At 42.7% G+C, this 19180-nt stretch overlaps 1 protein-coding gene across 1 annotated transcript in view; it reads right to left on the bottom strand.

The window, feature by feature from the left end:
• The window catches only part of TNRC6B (trinucleotide repeat containing adaptor 6B), a 2803754-nt gene that overhangs the window by 720806 nt on the left and 2063768 nt on the right, over positions 1–19180 (bottom strand). The window contains exon 16 of the mRNA XM_044074422.1: positions 5356–5445. Within this exon, the coding sequence (XP_043930357.1) occupies positions 5356–5445 (90 nt within the window). The remainder of the gene's footprint in view (positions 1–5355; positions 5446–19180) is intronic.

Below are 19180 nucleotides of genomic sequence, written 5' to 3'. Positions count from 1 at the left end.
TTCTTTTCGTTCACTGTGTACCCTAGGCAAATTAGTAATCTTTTTACAAACGCCAGATGCTTCAGTAGAATGTCCTTGTTCTCTGCTTGAATAAGGCAGTCGTCCAATTAAGGATATATTTGTATTCCTCTTTGTCTGCAAAATGCAATTACTGGTGCCAGGCATTTTGTGAAGACTCTGGGCGCAGTAGATAAGCCAAAGGGCAGTGCAGACAATTGGTAGTGCATTGAGCCAGCTATGAACCTGAGGTATCTTCTGCAAGATTGTCTGATTGGGACATGCAGGTATGCCTCTTTGAGGTCCAAAGTTACAAGCCAAGCCTTCTTGCCCAGCATGGGCAGAAGCTGCTGCAGTGTCAACATTTTGAATTTTGGAACGTCCAGAAAAGTGTTTAGAATAAACAGGTCCAGTATTGGTCTCCAGGCTTTGTCCTTTCTGGGTTCCAAGAAAAGTCTTGAGTAAAATCCTTTTCCCTGCTCTTGCTGTGGTACTTGCTGAATAGCCCTTCATGTCCATGAGGGATGAAACTTGCTTTTGTGCCTCTGCCCATTGATTGTGTGTCAGGTCTGGCATACCTTTTGTCTTTGGAAGGGCATGAAAGTGGAACCTGTAGCCCTGAGACACTATATTCAAGACCCATTTGTCCTGGGTGATCATGTGCCAATTTTGTGAAGAAAGTGCTAGTTTTCCCCCTAAGGGTGCTGTCAACAGATAAGTGTTTGGCATTTGCAGAGGAAAGTCATTGGGACTGTTTCCTGTATGGCTGTGACTTGCCTTCTCCGCTTTTGGAGGTAGGAGCACCCCATTGTTTAGGCCTGTTTGAGCCTTGGGGCTGGGATCTGCCTCTTTGTGGACTGTCTGACGCTGGAATGGACCAATTCTTAGAAGGCCAGTTCCTGCTAAATCTGGGTGGCTGTACCTGTAGGAAATCCTTAACTGTCGGCATAGATTTCGCTTTATCTTCCATTTTCTTCAACACCTCTTCTGTCTTAACACCAAACAAAGTATCATGCTGTAATGGAGCATCCAATAATTTTGCTTTAACATGATCAGAGAGATTCTGTTCCTTTAACCAAGCATGCCTTCTAATGACAGAACCCGTAACAGCGGCCCTGCAAGAGGCCTCCAGTGAATCAAAACCACATCGCAAAGTATGCTTTCCCACTTGTTCAGCTGCATGCAATAAATCCTGCATTTCCTTGTTATCAGAGCATTCAGAATTTGTCAACATTTTCTGTTTTAGCAGTGACATTAAGTATTGCTGATATTTAAGCATATGAAACTGACAATTTAAAGCCCTTACAGCCAAGGGGACAGGGTTTTTTGCAGTGGAAGCCTTGACCCCTTTGGGACCCTGAGATATAGTTTCTGGGTCAGCAGCAGGGTTTTTATATAGAAATTTATGAGAGTCTGGAACCCTGTAGTATCTGTCTGGCTTAACAGGTGCAGGGGGTAAAGAGTCAGGAGACAGGCCGGACTCTGAAAATACATCATCTACAATGTCTAGAACAGGTGGAATAGCAAGAGGTCTGTGCTGAGGCAGTAAAAGAAAGTCTGAGCCTTTTCTTAGATTCTGAATAATCTTGGCTCTCCCAGTGAAACTGCTCCCTCATGGTATTCAGGGTTTCCCCAAAAGAATAATCCTCAGGAGGAGAGGCTGAAGGAATAGATTCTTCAGCATCAGAATCCTCATAGGGAGGAAGAGAGTATCCCTGATCAGAAGAGGAGTCAGAGGAAATGGAAACATGATCAGGAGAGTCATATTCTGTCTCTTGCCTAGGCCTCTTATCAGGAGGGGGATGGGAACCCCTGATCAAAGTAATTAGGTCTTCGGCTTTTTTAAGCATCTGTTTCTTAGGCATGGAAGTCTGTCCAGGAGAATGCTGTACTTGTTTCTTTGTCTTTAGAGCTGTTTTAGTCTTTGCGTTTGAAGCTGAGGTTTGCTTGACATATAACTGTGTAGGTCTGAAAACACCCTCAGAAGCCGATGCCTGCTCAGCGGCTCCGGACCCATCTGAGGGAATAGTTTCCGAGTGTCCAATACCTTGAGTATCCAGAGGCCTAGCCGGCTCCACGTGGGAGTCGGAATCGGCCTGTGGCTCTGAGGTAGCGGGTGTCAAGGGCTGCGAAAGCGCCTCACTGAGAACCGGCGACTGGCCTAGCAGAGGCCTCATAGTCGGTTTTGGACCTCGGATGTCTGTCCTTTTCCTTGCATTTTTTATAAACTCCAGTCGTCAGCTGTTCCGACGGCATTATATAATTAAATTTTCGGCCAAAGTAATGAAAGGCAAAATCGTACCGGCGCTTAATAGTGCGTTGGTTAAATCTAGCACAAAACTGACAGTTAGCAATGTCGTGGTCAGGGCCTAGGCAAGGAATACAGTAAGAATGAAAATCCTTATGAGGTATTTGCTTCCCACAAGAAATGCAATTGTTAACTTTTTCTGACATCGGTCTGGAGCAAGAAAAAGGTTTCCCCAACGGGGTACTTAGCTTTAATGAAGACTTCGGATCTGAAATTCGATTTTGAAAATCTCAGGAGTCGGCCAACCGGCACTTGCGAATTTCTTTTGCTTCGGGTACCGCGCGGCAAGAAAAACTAAAGAAAATGGCGTTGGCTGCATCTTTTATACCCCTGGCGCACTGACGTCAGGGAAGAGGCGACAGCAACCGACGCCGGACCAGGACTTTGGAATTCAGGCCGATTAAGGGTAGCCTGCCAGCAGGATAACCCAAGTGTAATGACTGCAACAGTGAAACACGATGAACATCCCCTGATCAAGGTAATTAGGTCTTCAGCCATTTTGATCATCTTTTTTCTAGGCATAGCTGCCTGTGTACGTGGCTCATGCGTCGGTTTTTTAGCTTTAGAAGTTGCTTTTGTCTTTGTTTTTGCAGCTGTCGTTGGTTTTATATAAAAATGTTGAGGCCTGAATACACCCTCAGAAACCGGTGCCTGCTCAGTGGCTCCGGACCCATCCATGGGAGAGACATCCGTGGGTACAATACTTTGAGTATCTCGTGGCGTGCCGGACTCCACGTGGGTCTCGGTAGGGGCCTGTGACTCGAAAGTAATGGATATCAGGGGCTGCAAAAGCACCTCACTGAGTACCGGCGACTGGCTTAGGAGAAGCTTCATCGGTTTTGGACCTCGATGGTCTGTCTGTCCTTTTCTTTGCATTTTATATGTACACTGGTAGTGGGATTGCTATCCGACGACATTTCAGGGTAGTTAAATCTGTTTCCAAAATACTTTGAGGCAAAAATATACCGAAGCTTAATAGTGCATTGGTTAAATCTAGCACAAGACTGACACAGCCAGGCACGTAATACAATTATTAACTTTTTCTGACATCGGTATGGAGCAAGAAAAAAGCTTCCCCAATGGGATACTTAGCTTTAGTGAAGACTTCGGTTCTGAAACTCGAACTCGAAAATTTCAGGAGTCGGCCGACCGGCACTTGCGAACTGCTTCTGCTTCGGGCACCACGCGGCACGAAAGACTAAAGAAAATGGCGTCGGCTGCTTGTTTTATACCCCTGACGACCTGACGTCATGGAAGAGGAGACCGCAACCGACGCAGGACCCAAGACTTTGAAATTCAGGCAGACTGAGGGCAACCTGCCAGCAGATTACCCAAATGCAATGACTGCAACAGTGGAACACTAAGAACATCTGCCAAACCAAAAGCAGCTCTTCTTCTAGAAGTCAAAGCTAGTTTATAATAAGTAATAAAGGTATGAACATTGGACCAGGTAACTGCTACGCAAATGTCATCAATGGAATTTCTAGACCACTAGGCAGAAGAAGTGGCCATGGAACTAGCTGAATGAGCTTTCGTAGGCTTTGATAGGGAGAGGCCTTGCTGATTATATACAAAGGAAATGCAATCAGCAAACCATTTTGTCAGTGTAACTTTTTTAGGGATCGGTGATCCCAGTCTGCTCTGAGAGAAACAAACCAGTCAATTTTCCTGAGATACTTAGTCCTGTGTGTAACATGTACACTCCCTTATTTGAAAACTTATGGAAAATGGCAGGCAGATGAACTGTTTGATACTGGATTCGAAAGATGAACTGGCTAATAAAATAACACTGTCTTTGTATAAAAAAAATACAAAAGGACTTGGATGGCAGAGCCTAGAGTTCGGAAATTCTCTTAGCAGAGGTAATTGCTACTACAAATGTTGTTCTCCAAGACAAAAATTTTAAATCTTTTTTTTTTTTGCTGATGTTTCAAAAGGATGGCGTATGTCGTAGTGGCAGAACGAGTCTTCAGTGATCAGGTAGGGGGATCTCTTTCTAGACTCTGAAGGAGTTTTGAATGCTTACTTGGGGGGGGGTTGAGCTCTGGGTGTAGAAGATAAAGACAGAAGCCCCTTAAGAACCAATTTGTTCCTGCTATTTGAATAGCTCTGGAGTTTAATGCAGCATAGCTAGAACAATTAGTGTTTAGGTGTGCCGCTCCTAGGCAATAGATGCACTCCCTCTGCAAATCAGAGTTTGGAATTTTGTTGCTACAGGAAGTGCATTTTTTAAAACCTGTTGGTTTCTCAGCCATAACTAAATAGGCATAGAAAGAAAGGAATGGAATTTTTTTTTTAATAGCAATGGTAGGATTAGTACCTTAAAATGGATAGGAAAAAGGAGGAGGAAAGGAAAGAACTGGCACCAACAATAGTGTGTGAGAGCACCAAAAAGGTAGGAAAAAGGACCAATGTATAGCAAACTCAAAAAACTTGTCAGAAGGAGAGGGAGGACACAGAAAAGGTTTTGAAGTTAAGTTATTCTTAAATAACAGCTACTCACAAATACTCTGAATGAATGAAAAAGACTTCTGAAAGAGGATCTACGTCCGTGCGATGGCAGCAAACACGATGGTATTGTGGACTAGCTGGGAAGAAGGGACAGGGCATCAGATCCAAGATGTAGAAAATGCTAGTGCGGCCAGTGCTACTGCACTGTATGAAAATCTGTCCAGTGAAGGCAGAGCAGTTGAGGAAGCTAGAAGTGATGGAGATGAAGTATCTGAGATGGGTCAAAGGATGCTGATTGTGGGATAAAAAAATGACATCAGAGCAGAAGTCCAAGTAGCTCCATTTGAATGAGAAGGCAAAAGAAAACTGATTATGATGGATTGGGCACAGGAAAATAGAAGATAGTCTGGTGAAAATAATTCTGGACAGACAGGAAAAAGGCAAGAGGAAATGACTGCAAACAGCAAAGATATGCATGACTTGAATTTTAGAGCATCAGTAATCCTTATGATGAAAATTACACACTTTTGTGTAGGCTTTCACAGTTTCATACAAACAGTTATAAGTCATATAGAAACAAAACATACTATGTACTTTACCTGAAGTGTTGGGTATGTAGGAGCTGTCAGAGGCACTGTACGGCCAGGCACCGGGTGAAGGCAGCGAGGTGTTGAGGGAAGAATTAGACCCTGCCGATAAAAAATAAGTAAATAAACATCTCTATTGTTTTACTGTCTTGCTGTTGCCTATTCTTGATCATACTTTAACCTTCTTGTCATAATTGCTAATTTCATCAATGGATTATTCAAGTGTAATCCCACCCCACTGCTGTTTCACCACTTCAGTCAATAACTTCATTACCAACCAGACGCACACATCACTTTCACAGAAAGCATACGCTTCACATAATGACGGAGCTGATTTGGAGGTAAAGACCTGAAACAAAGAAGACAATGCACAAGAAATGAGTTATGTATTTTACATTCTAGATCTGTATGAAGTGCACCTTTTCTTCTGTTGATGGTAGGATGTTTTTTTTTGCATTATTTTTGACCACTGCAACTGACTGCTGGCCATTCCTGCCCCTACAGTCCTGATTTCCTGCAAGTCCATTTTCTGGCAGCTTTCTGGTATGATCCACAATGGAAGAAGAGCAGAATCCTCCTCCTCCATATAGCAAAATAAAACAGAACCACTGTAAACCATGTACAAGTTCAATCCAAATCCAAGTTTATTGTTGCAAGTAAAAACTTTCACCACAAAATGGCTTCCTCAGGCAAATCCAGAATCACAATTCAAATCTTCAATTTAAATACTAGAACACTGATCACATGAGTAAAATACTAGTCAGGTGATGGATGTGAAACCACATGACATTTTCAAAACCCTTTCACTTTTAAACAGACCAACTGACATTTAAAAGGCACATAACATCCAAATATATGAAAAAAATAAATAAAAATTTAGTTCGGTTAAACATATCTGAAGCCTTAATGCACAGTCAGCTAGAAGATATGACCACGGATTTTACTGGTAGAGGTTATCATAGGTTCACAGGCCGGTACTAGGCTATCGGCCCAAGGGCCTACGCAAGCCTAGCCAGCAAGGTTCCATAACTTACGCCACCCAAGAAAGTTATTTTCCTGTGCTACTGTCCAGCAGAGACACAGAAGTGATCCCCGGGGTGTATGACCTATTACCATCCACTCATCAAGATTTTTCTTGAAGAATGCTAATGAAGAACTTTGCTGGACATAGATGGGTAGCTTGTTCCAGAGTATAGGAAATCTCTGGGATAGGAATCTATCCCTCCAGCGTGTCCTGTTTGTTGTGGTGACAAGGTTTAGGTCCCTACAGAGTGTAGCTCGGAGGGATTGGGATTTCTTTCGGTGTAGCATGTCCAACAGCTCTGGGTTTGACATAGCTTTATATGTTAGGCAGAGATCACCTAGAAGTAGGCGATAAGCTATGGAGTAAAGCTGGAGTTTTTTGAGGCGGTCAGTGTAGGGCATTTGTTTGAGGCCAGTAATCCTCTTTGTGAGGTACTTCTGTGGCCTTTCCAGCTGCTGCAGATGTCTTGTGAGGTACATTCCAAAAGGGGAGTTGTACTCTATAATGGGTCTTATGAGTGATGAGTAGAGGGGAACAATGACCTCTTTATTTCTGGTTGAGAACCCTTTTATGATGAGGTGTGCCATGTAGAAGGACTTACTGACTACTGTAGCGATGTGACTATCAAAGGAGAGACTACTGTCCACCTGGGTCCCAAGGTCTCATCACGCATTCGGTGTTAAGTAAATTGCTGCCTATGTGGTAGTTCATGGGTACAGAGTTTTTACCAAAGGGGATGACACTGCACTTTTTGGCATTGAGCTTGAGGCCATGGCTCTGACACCAGGCATCTGTCTCATTGAGGCCCTTCTGTAGGATGTCTACATCATTTGGGGACTTGACTATGGCTCCTAGTTTGCAGTCATCTGTGAACTTTGTTAACCTGTACTTCAGAGAAGTAGACACCAAACGGGAGAGGTCCCAGGACAGAACCCTGTGGTACTCCACTTGTCACTGCTTTGAGGTCAGATTTGGAGTCTGCAACTTTTACAGTGAGGGTTCTGTCAGTGAGCCAGTTGGCAACCCATCTTGTGACGTAGGGATTTATACCTAGTTTAGTGAGTTTAGCTATAATTCCAGAATGGGGGATGGTGTCGAAAGCCTTAGCGAGGTCAAAATAGGCTGTGTGAACCACCTTACCCTCATCCACGGCTTTGGTGACTGCCTCAAAGAAATCGATCAGGTTCAGGAGGCATGATCTGCCTTTCACAAAAGCAAACTGGGTGGGATCCAGAGTTTGGAGGTTACCAATGTCTTTGTTTATGAGTTCCATGATGATACGTTCCATGGCCTTGCACACCAGGCTCGTCAGGCTAATAGGTCGATAGTTCCCGGGATCAGTGGTGGCTCCCCCTTTGTGGAGTGGGATAACTGTTGATGTGCGCCATTCAGTGGGCACAAAGCCTGATGCGAGGCTATTATTGAACATGGTGCTTAAGTGGGGAGCCAGTTTGTTCTGAAGTTCGTGTAAAATGCAGCCTGGGATGTTGTCCGGTCCCATGGATGCTGTGTTTTTGGCTTATGCTACAAATACTGTTAATAAAATACATGACAAAGTAGTAAATCAATATACAGATAGAAATATACTCACAAACCCTGCCTTTAATGATACTAAGCTCAGATGAATACTTACATATAATAGAAATACCACTCAAGTGTGCAAATTAAGTACTGGCACATATTACAAGATATACCAGAGCTGAATTCTACTATTACAGATCAAGCATTTTTCAATTATAAGAAAAGTTCAAACTTGAAACAATTGTTAAGCTATAAAGAACAACTGAAAACTTTTATGTCCTTTAAGACCGTCAAGAAAGGGACTTTTAGATGTGGTAATTGTGTTTTCTGCAGGTATATTTATACAAGTGGTTCCTTTGTTCACCCTGTTAATGGTCTTGATTTTGAATTCCACACGTCTGGGAGTTGTAACACTAGAAGCCTTGTACATCTATCTAGCTTTATGTGAGAAATGTGATGCATACTAAGTCAATAAAATTAATCGGAAACTTAGAGAGTGAATTGAAAGTCATATTTCTGAGTGCAAGAGACAGGTTCTCACTAATGCTCTTTACAAGCATCACATGGATAAAGGCCAAGATCATATTTATTTTATTTATTTATTTATTATAAATAAATAAATAAATAAATAAATTACTGAAAGAACTTCATCTGAAAGTTTAGATATTGTTTCGCTAATAATTTCTAATGTTTAGTAAGTTCTCATCATAATTTAAGAAAGCTCTCTCATTAAATATTTTAAAGAATTTATATACGGTTATGTATATAATTTTATAATATATAGGCTTTTCTCTATATTTTTCCATATATTTGGATGTTACACGCCTTTTAAATGTCAAGTGGTTTATTTAAATGTCAAAGGTTTTTGAAAATGTCATGTGCTTTCACATCCATTACCTGACCAGTATTTTAGTCAAGTAATCAGTGTTATAGTATTTAAACTGACAGTTTGAATTGTGATTCTAGATTTGCCTGACAAAGCCATTTGGTTGTAAAGTTTTAACTTGCAACAATAAATCTGTATTTGTATTGAACTTGTGCATGGTTTACAGTGGTTCTGTTTTACTTTACCTTCCTCCTTCTCCATACATAGACTTAAAAAGAGTGCAAGTTTAGCCAGGCAAGGGAAACAAGATGAGGCAGGAAGGTATCATCAAACTCTCTCTCAATTTGTGTGTGTGTGTCTATTTCCGAAGTCCCATCCCCTAAATTGTTACAGGCTTTGCGGGCAATGGCTAGTACCTTGAGTGTATGTGTCCATACAGGTGGCCATGCCTACTTTGGCCTCCTGCCTCTTAGTCAGGCATCATCTCCCTGAGCTCCAGCCTCGAAGAGAGCACTAGCACAGAGATGTCTAGCATGGTCCATGCTCACTCTAGAACAGGCACGACCACCTTCCCTACCCAGCACCATTCTCCCTTATACTGACAGCTGGAAAAGAAGATGGGCAAAGCTGATACTCTCAAAATGTTTGCAACAGCAACTTTAAGCACAGATGGTTTATTCTAAGCACCACTGGAAAGGATGTGGAAGAGTCTGCAGAAAGTCAGACTGGAGGTGTGTAACCGTCATTGCAATGTATCGATTTCAAGACTGTGCCAAGGTAGTGGACTGCGTCATCCTGTACTGCTCCCACTAATCATGTGGAGATGAAACAGCCACGTAAATTGTCTCATATGCAGATATGCATGGAGTATCACGTGGATGGGCACTAGTGGATCTAATATTTTCAGACCTTACTGTTTTGTCTCTCCTTGGTGCTGCAAGATAGTAAGGTGATGTGCAGAGCCCTGACTTTGTCTTCATGAAAGAAGGATTTGTAAACTTGTGCATCCAAAGTACAATACAAGAAAGTGATGCCCTGAGTGGGCATAAATTGTGACTTGGGTGTACAGAGTCTAATCAGAGAACATGACTACTGGCTTCTGTGCTCACAGGACATGGAGCCAATCTGCTATATAATGGAAAATCTTGGCCCCTCAACTTCTGGACAAATGATTGTAGTGTCAGTCATACAACAAGATGTATAATCTCCTTTACTGCAAAAGGTTGTGAGTTCTATTCTCATACCAGGCACACAGATTGCTGACACAAAGTATCCATGCCATCCTTCGGATGAGACATTAAACTAAAGTCCCATCTATTTCCGCTGGTGGTAGCTCAGGTGGATGTAAAAGATCCTGCAGCACCCACTGAAGAGTAGGGAAAGTTCCCCAACTGCCCTGGCCAAATCTGCCCTAAAAGTATTAATATCACCTTGGGTCTCCACTGAAGAGAGGTCACTAACCTGGTGAAACTAACCCATTCAACAAAAGATGAACAAAAAATAAAAATGGCGTGCTGATACCACTACTGTGTCACTTGGTGAGTACCCTAGGAATTGACATGAGAAGGTAAGACTGAAGAGAAGGCATCCACACTGGTAATGACTCAGTGTACATACTTTATTGTAACATTTTTCAGTGTAGCATACTGAGCAATCGCCATAAATGATGCACTTGGTATTTTGGCACTGATTGCTGATAAAATCTTTTGTAATTTACGTGTTTATACAATACTAATAAAGCAACCTCATATGCAAGTCTGTCAGTGACTACAGCTAGTAACTTGGCATGGTTATGCAAGCACGCCCAAATATGAAAGTATCACAATCAATAATTCTTTCCGGTCTTAACTCCATGCTTTATTTAACACAGTTTGTAAACCAAAAATAGTTAAACACACAAACTTACTATGTACAACCAAATGTAAGATTGGGAATTAATTGGTGATATATTGTTTTACTTTTGTTATTTTACAAGTCTCAACAACTAGACAAGTGACTTCTCACCTTGTACTGTAGTGTACTTCACTAAACAGATATAGGTCTTAGGTACTTCGTTTCGTGCCAATGCCTTCTTCAAACACAGTTTCCATTTCTGCATCCCAAATATCTTTTTTTTTTTTTTTTTTTTTTTTTAAAATATGGAGTTCTTTTTCAGATCTCGTAGTTCTCAGTTCCATATTTTAATCTATATTTTTCACCACATGGATGATTTTTCTTTGGTTTTCCATTTTTCTAGTTACAACTTTCTCAGCCAATATTAACACTAAAGATAGCAAACATTTTCACTTATTTAGTACATGCTGCTTTACACTAACTCAACAAAAAGATCTTATTATTCAAATCATTTTAGTAGTGAAGCAACTATGTATATTCTCCAAAATACATGCTCCCAAGAAACTCTTTCTATATAGCCACATTTCCAACGCATGCTTCTTGTCTGTGAAAACAAGTCTTGTAGAGGTATATAAATATATGTACAAAATTTCCATGCAAAATTCTAAACTTTCTCATCTGAATGGCATATATAAAAAGACATATCATATGTAGTATCTAAGTGTTCACAAGATGCTATTTTTACCTTGATACTATATTACCTTTTCAGATCGAACATTGCTATTATATGCTCTACTTACTACTATTTTCAAGTCTGCCATTTTGGTTTTAGCCTCAGTTATAAAATTAACAAAATTGCTATCCAGCCTTCACTATCTTCCTTGAACTCTTAACATTACACATAAAAATGCAAGCTCATATGAATTCAATAACCAAAAAATGTAACTAGCTTCCTCCTATTTTATTACCTCACCTCTTTTTATCACTTGCACCTAAGATATTAGCTCATTTTTTCTCCAAAAACACATTCTCTTCTGTATTCCATATTATCATACATGGTACAACCTATTTATATTCTATTTTTCCAAGCCCTAAGTTCTTTTAAGACAGATACGTACGTAATATTATGTGTATAAGCTTGTTTGTAACATTATTTACATTCTTTTCCAAGATCTGCCCAAATGGCATGTGTGCTCCTCTCATTACAGTGTGCCTATCATGTGCTTCCATTTGGACATTTACTGGGTGGTGCAGCAGTTAGCATTGTCGCCTCACAGCAAGAGGTTCTCTGGTTCGATTCTTGGCTAGAGTGCCTTCTGTGCAGAGCCTGCATGTCCTCCCTGCATTCGCATGGATTTCCTCAGAGTGCTCTGGTTTCCTCCCATATTCCAAAGACATGCATCTGGAGCGTTTTCCCAGGCCTCTGCTGAAAATGGGCTCTGTGCCAGTCAAACTTTCCCAGTAAACAAATGTTAAATAAACACATTTATTACATATGCTAAATCAAATACATTGACCTAAGTTGCATGACCTTGTACACTGCCTCCAAATCTCAAGTCCACAGCCACGTGTATTTTTTTTGGTCAGCATGTGTTTTCCCCAATGCACATTTTCTATTTTGCTGTCCCAAAGAAACTTCTTAATTTCCTTTTTCATATTCTTCCACATTTGATCTCTCAGCTTACATATATCTAAGCCTGACCTACATAAAAGAAAAAAAAACAGCATGGTCAGAAACATCTTAATCACCTGTATCTTTATCAATTTCTATAAGTAATGGTTTCTAAAGTCTTGCCTTATAATCTTTTGAGTAATTTCTTTCCACCTTTCTTTAACTGCTTGTTCAACCTCCATTTCATCTGAATACCCAAGTAACTTATCCTGTTATAACACCACAAAAAAGGGGAAGCTCTGTATCAAGTCATGTGCTGTGACACTGTTCATTACTATAGCCTTTGGTTTTGCATCATTTGTACATTCAACGACATCATCCAATATCCTGCCTGAAGAAAGCCAAGGAAGGATGCACTGCACCAAGACCACTCAGAAGGACTCCTTCACAAATTGGTTCACTTTATTTAGATGAAGAATGGGTTTGAGGACCTCTGTCTTCTTGAGCACTAAGATGACCCTAGAATAGAACCCGGATCCCCTCTAGTCTGGTGGGACCTCCTGGATGGCTTTTTTTGTGAAAATGTTTTCAATCACCTCCAAAGCTGCTCTCTTTTGGCAGGGTGGAACTGTCAGGGGATGAAATGGTATGTTTGTGGGTATTTCCAAAAAGGGAATAAAGAAGATTATGAATATAATTTCACTTATCCAACATGACATACAGAAATGCCAGAAGGCATAGGGAAAGATGCCCCCAAAAGGCTCCAGAACAGGACAATAGGGTAGCCATTCAGGAGTCACAAGGATGAAATCCTTGAAAGGGTTGTCTAGAACCCTGATGTTTGTGACAACCTCTGGCTCTTGGGCTACAGTTTGATCAGAAGTACTCCCCACCACCATGGGAACCCTGGTCAAGCTGTTGTTGGCTCTGGGTCTGCTGGGACTTGCAACACAATTTATTAGCTCCTTGTTTTGATTTCTATGACAGGTTCTTTGATAAGCTATGAACTTTACCTTAACAGCTGGGCATATTTTTCACTCTTGCTCACACTGCAAAAAATTCCCCTTAACTTGATGCCCAAACAAGGTGGTGCTATCAGTGAGCAGAGATGTACTCAGCTTTAAAGTAGCCTGCGAAATCTATGAGGTGCCACCAGGGTTGTCTTCTTATAGCCAAACCTGAGTTAGCCACGCTAGCATTATGAATTTGGTTTATGGTCAACAAAGAGAAGGAAATTATTGTTGCCATTTGGGTCTCAGGATGTGTCCTCAGATCATCTATGGAAAACTGGTACAAAGTGTCTACCATTACTTCTACCAAATGCCTCTAATCTGACTACCTGTGCTACTTACTCTAGGACTCTGAGAACATACTGGACTGCATACATTTGCTTCCCTAGCCTGTCATCCAAGACTTTCTGTTCGGGGGATGAATAGCCTGAAAATTGTCTTTGACATCACAGTGGTAGCTGGAACCATCAAGAAAGGAGTCCACAAGAGGCCCCTTGCTCCAGTGCTGCTCTGTCTTCGGGGATCTGCAGCACACCACCTGGTTTCCTGGGAATCTATAACCCATTTCTGTTTTTCTCCATGCCTTACAACATATCATGTCTGCTATCCTGTCTGGTGGAGGCACTACCCAAGCTGCTGAGAGAAAGGATTTGTAGAGCTTTTTCAAAATCTCTTTCTGGCCTGCAACCCCACCTCCCCAGAGGATCTCCATTGCCTCAGGTAGCATCCTCTGAATAGGATTTGGATAAGACCCACCCCCTTTGCTGAGATCTGTATCCAGGGAGGGACACACCGAAGGGGAGTCGATATGTTTTCTCTTACACATTTTCTTGGGTGGACAAGTAGGACAACTGCCAGAACTAGCCTTGGAAGAAGGCGCGCTGGATCTCAACAGTCTATGCTTACAGATTCCCCTGTCCTGCAGGAGCAAAAATGATGACTGATTGAAAGGCCCAGCTTCAATGGTATATTGGGGTAGAATCAGTAAACTGTGCAAATGTCCTTAACCAGAGGCTGAATTGTTCTTCTCTAAACCATTAAATCCATAGTACCAGACCCCAAAGTTTTTGGAACCACACAAACCAGAGTTGCCACTGACAAAACTGTACCAACTCCAGAGGCCGGCATTCCAGACTTCTGCACCATAGTGACAAAAAAAAAAAAGAAGTTATGTACTCACCATAACGTTCCATGTGTGTTGTCCATCTTGCCTTCATTCTGTAGTGGTTGGTTTTGGAACAAATCCACGGTTCCGATTCAGCTGTTTGCTAAAGCTTGAAGTCTTTAGGTATCTCGTAGCTTATCCCCTATCTTATGATGTTCTAGGGAATTTATCAGATCTTGTTTGCTAGTAAACTAATATATACATTCAACAATTCTACCACTTTACAAACCTAGAAGAGGGTCAGAGAAATAGGAAGTCCAATAAATCCTCTCAGTCTTTCAGGAGCCAAAGGCTGGAGGAAGGAGGGTGGGATGTACAAATGAAGGCAAGATGGACAACACACATGGAACGTTGTGGTGAGTACATAACTTCTTTATGTGATGATGTCTCATCTCACCTTCATTCTATACTGATTGGGACAGCGTCCCCAGCACCATATTTCTTGGGTGGGTCAAGGGAGAATCTTCTTCAGAAAGTACAGTTGTGTTCACTTACCATAAATGTAGATGTTCGAGTGTATTCACTGTTCCAGTCATCATATTTGGGTTATTTCTGTCAGGGTAGCCCTCAGTCAGCCCAAATACCAGAGACTTAGTATTTCTGTGTCAGTTGCTGTCGCTTCAGGACTGATGTCAGGTTGTCAGTAGTATAAAATAAGGCAGCCGATGCCATTACATCAGTTTTTCTTGCCCTGTCAGGAGACCCCAAGTGGGAGCCAGGATATGGTGGAAGAACCCCACCAGTAGAAAGTAAATACCAAAAAGTTCCTTGTAAGGAGAGAGAAGGAGAAAAAAGGGGGAAGGAGGGAGGGATACCAGGACCTGCAACAGTGAATACACTCTAACATCTACATATATGGTAAATGTACACAACTGTACTATGTTCTTATTTCACTGTTGCAGTCATCACATTTGGGTAGATTCCCAAAGCAGAGGAAAAGGGTGGAGGCAGTCAAGAAGACTAGGGGCTGGCTAGGATGCCCTGCAAGACTGCAGTGGCAAAGCCTGCCCTGGACTTGGAGAAGATAGGCAGGTGGTAATGCTTGGTGAAGGTATGAACAGATGTCCATGTTGTAGCCTCCAGGATGTCCCTGGTGGGGACTCCCCTGAGGAAAGCTGCAGAGGTGGAGGCTGCTCTGGTAGAGTGAGTCCTGACATCCTTAGGAGGAGATTTCCCGTGTTGCTTGTAGCAGAAATGGATGCAGTGTGTTATCCATTTGGAAATGGTTTGTTTGGATATGGCTTTGCCCTCTGCTCCTGCAGCAAAGCTAACAATTGATCAGTCTTTCTGAATTATTTAGTCCTACCTAAATAGAATCTGAGCTGTCTGTGCACATCTAGAGAGTGCAGTATCCTTTTCCCCCTTGCTTTGTGGGTTAGGGAAAAAGGTGGGCAAATGAATAGATTGGTTGAGTGCCACACTGGACACCACTTTTGGCATGAAGGATGTAGTCCTGAGGGAGGCCCTGTCAGCATGGAAAATTATGAAGGGCTCTACAGCCATTAGTGCTTGAAGCTCAGATACTCTTCTGGCTGAAGTGATGGCCAGAAGCAAGACTGTCTTCCATGAGAGAACCTTTAATTCTGCTGAAGCTGCTGGTTTAAAGGGGGGCAGGGTGAGCTTTTCCAACACAAAGTTTAAGTCCCAAGCTGGGGTAGGTGCTCTTCTGGGTGGCCTCAAGTTGCTAGCCATTCTTAGGAAGTGTTTGATGAGAGGGGGTGTGAGAAAAGAGGTTGCTCAGTGTTGAAATGAGCAGAGATAGCAGAGGCATAAATTTTAATAGAGAAAAAGGAGACTCTACTGTGTAGTAGGTTAGCTAGGTAATCCAGGAAGAGGGGTAGGGAGGGCTGTGCCGTATTGGTTCCCTTAGCCTCGATCCAGGTACAGAACCTTTTCCATTTGTCAGCATAACACTTTCTAGTGCTAGGGCATCTGGACTCACGTATGGCATCTAGAACTTGTTTACTGAGATTGGCAGCTTGTTCTGTGGTCAGGGAATAAGCAAGGCTACCAAACTGAGGGTCTGCAATTGGGGATGCATGAATTCTCCTTCCCTCTTGGTCAGAAGTGTTGGGATCTGAGGGAGATGCCGTGGTGGCAGAAGGGACAGGCTGTGCAGCAGTGGGTACCAGTGCTGGCGTGGCCAGTCTGGGGCAATCAGGATTGCCCTTGGTTTTTCCTCTCTTATTTTGAGCAGTACCCTTGAAATGAGTGGCAGAGGGGGAAATGCATAGACCGAGAAGTCTACCCACTGGAAGGATAGAGCAGCCACCTTCCAGGCCTTGCTGTGAGGCTCCCTGGTGCAGAATTTGCTGAGCTGATGATTGGAGTGGGAGGCAAAGAGGTCAACCTTCGGGGGGCCCGATTTCTAGGTTACAAGGGTGAAGGTTCTTTGGTCTAGCTGCCACTCGTGTGGGTCTAGCAGGTTTCTGCTGAAGCTGTCTGCCAGAGAGTTTAGAGAGCCTGGCAGGAATTGTGCTAACAGGTGTAGTTGCATGGTTGTGGCCGTGTGCCAAAGGGTCATGGCGAGCCTGCACAGAGAATAAGAGTGAGTCCCTCCCTGCTTGTTGATATACCACATCACTGTGGTGTTGTCTGTTTTGATCAGTAGAGGCCCTGGTGATAGTAGGGGTCTGAAAGCTGTCAGGGCATGCTGAAGAGCTAACACCTCTTTTTGGTTGATGTGCAGATATATTTGATTTGGGCTCCAATGGCCCTGAATGCACCTGCTGTCCAGGTGTGCACCCCAGGCATAGTCTGAAGCATCTGTGGTGAGGTTCTGGGCAGCGTGGGATTGTGAGAAGGGGAGTCCCTTGTTGTGGTAGCATGCTGTTGCCCACCAAAGAAAATCTTTCCTTAGACAAGATATCATTGGTATAAGAGTTTCCAGGTCTTGAGAGTGCTGACACCAAAGGCTTTTTAGGTACCATTGTAGTTTCCTCATATGCGGTCTGGCATATGGAATGAGTAGAATGCAAGAAGCCATGAACCTTAGAGCTTGCAGAATTTTCCTTGCGGATAACTGAGCTAGCTGAGAGAAGTAGGCTGTCAGGTAGGCTTGTTTTTCTGGAGTAAGGAATGTCATCTGGGATGCTGTGTCCAGGCTTGCTCGCAGGAATACAATTTTTGTGTGTGGGAACTAGTCTGGATTTCTTTTTATTGATAGTATACCCCAGGGAGGTCAGTAGGTCCTTTACAAAGGTCAGGTGCTTTAGTAGCTTTTCCTGACAGTCTGCCTGAATCAGGCAATCATCTAAGTATGGGTAAATCTGAATATTTCTTTGTCTGCAAAAATCAATGGTGAGAGCCAGACACTTTGTGAAAACTCTGGGAGCAGTGGATAAGCTAAAGGGAAGTGCAGAGAACTGAAAGTGCAGTGATCCTGCCCTAAAACGTAGGTATTTCCTGCATGATTCCCTGATTGAGATGTGTAGGTAGGTCTCTTTTAGGTCTAGGGTGGCTAACCAAGCATCCTTGGAAAGCATAGGTAGAAGCTGCTGGAGGGGTGAGCACTTTAAATTTTGGTATCACCAGAAAGGTGTTTAGAATGGATAGATAGAGGATGGGGTGCCATATGCCTTCTTTTCTGGGTATCAGGAAGAGTCTGGAGTAGAAACCTTGGCCTATCTTGTTCTGTAGGAACATGCTCTATTGCCCTCATACAGAGGGGGGAGGAGGACTTGCCTTTTGGCCTCTGCCCACTGGTTTGGGGGAAGATCTGGGAACCCTTTTGGGGTTGGCAGAGTGTGGAAATAAACTTTGTATCCCTGGGACATTATGTTGAGGACCCAGCGGTCACTGGTAATGGTGGCCCAGTTGCTTGAGTGGAAGGAGAGTTTTCCTCCTAGGGGCAAGAGCAGGTGGGCAGATGAAGGGGGTGGAAGTGTAAAGCCATTGTGAGCTCTTACCATAAGAGGGTGGCTTTGCACTCCCTGGTTTTGAAGAGGAGGAACTCCATTGCTTAGATCTCTGCATTCCCTGGGGCTATTGTCTGGGGGGGGGGGGGTCTGCGTCCCCTGGGTCTGGGCTGAGCTGACCTGGAGGGGGCAGGAAAGTACCAGTGTTTGGAAGGGCAATGCCTGCTGAACCTCGTTGGCTGGACCTGTAGGAAGTCTTTAACTGTCTGCATAGATTTAGCTTTTTTTTTCATCTTTTTTAAGACTTCTTCTGCCTTGGTGCCAAATAAGTTGTCTTTGTGCAAGGGTGCATCCAATAATTTGGATTTGACATGGTCTGGCAAGATCTGTTCCTTTGTTGCAGAAGGTCTGTTCCTTAAGACAAGCATGCCTTCTAAGGAGAGAACCAGTGACTGCTGCCCTGCAAGATGCTTCTAGGGCGTCAAAACCACAATGTAAGGTGTGCTTAGTTACTTGACTTGCAGAATGTATTAACTCTTATAACTCTCTATTTTCTGCACAAACAGGGAAAGAAGATATTTTTTGTTTGAGGAGTTCCATGGTATGTTGCTGATATCCACAGAAAACCACAAATGAGTTAACCACACACAAAAGAATAAAATATATATTTACATACTTTATTTATTGATTTATTAGTAATTATGTACACATAAATTGTTTTTCATACATTGCTGCTTTAACCAGTTAATTGGAGGTTTAGTCATGTGATATTGTATGGCTATATATGTACTCATTGGGTTTCTGGCTTTTATCTGATGAAGTTATGTATTTTACCTAACGAAAGCGCTTATGTTCGTACTGTTTTATGGTGGAATAAATTTTGGTGACCTACACTTCCTTCCTGGCCTTTTGTGTGTGGTTAACTCATTTGTGGTTTTCTGTGGACAACTGTTTGTTTTTGAAGGCAAGGATGGCTTCTGGTCGTGGGG

Source organism: Protopterus annectens, chromosome 1.part0 (assembly GCF_019279795.1).
Source record: "Protopterus annectens isolate FY-2018-M chromosome 1.part0, PAN1.0, whole genome shotgun sequence".
Classification (NCBI taxonomy): Eukaryota; Metazoa; Chordata; order Ceratodontiformes; family Protopteridae; genus Protopterus; species Protopterus annectens.
Note: the sequence above shows the minus strand (reverse complement) of the source record. Positions and strands in the feature narration are given on the sequence as shown.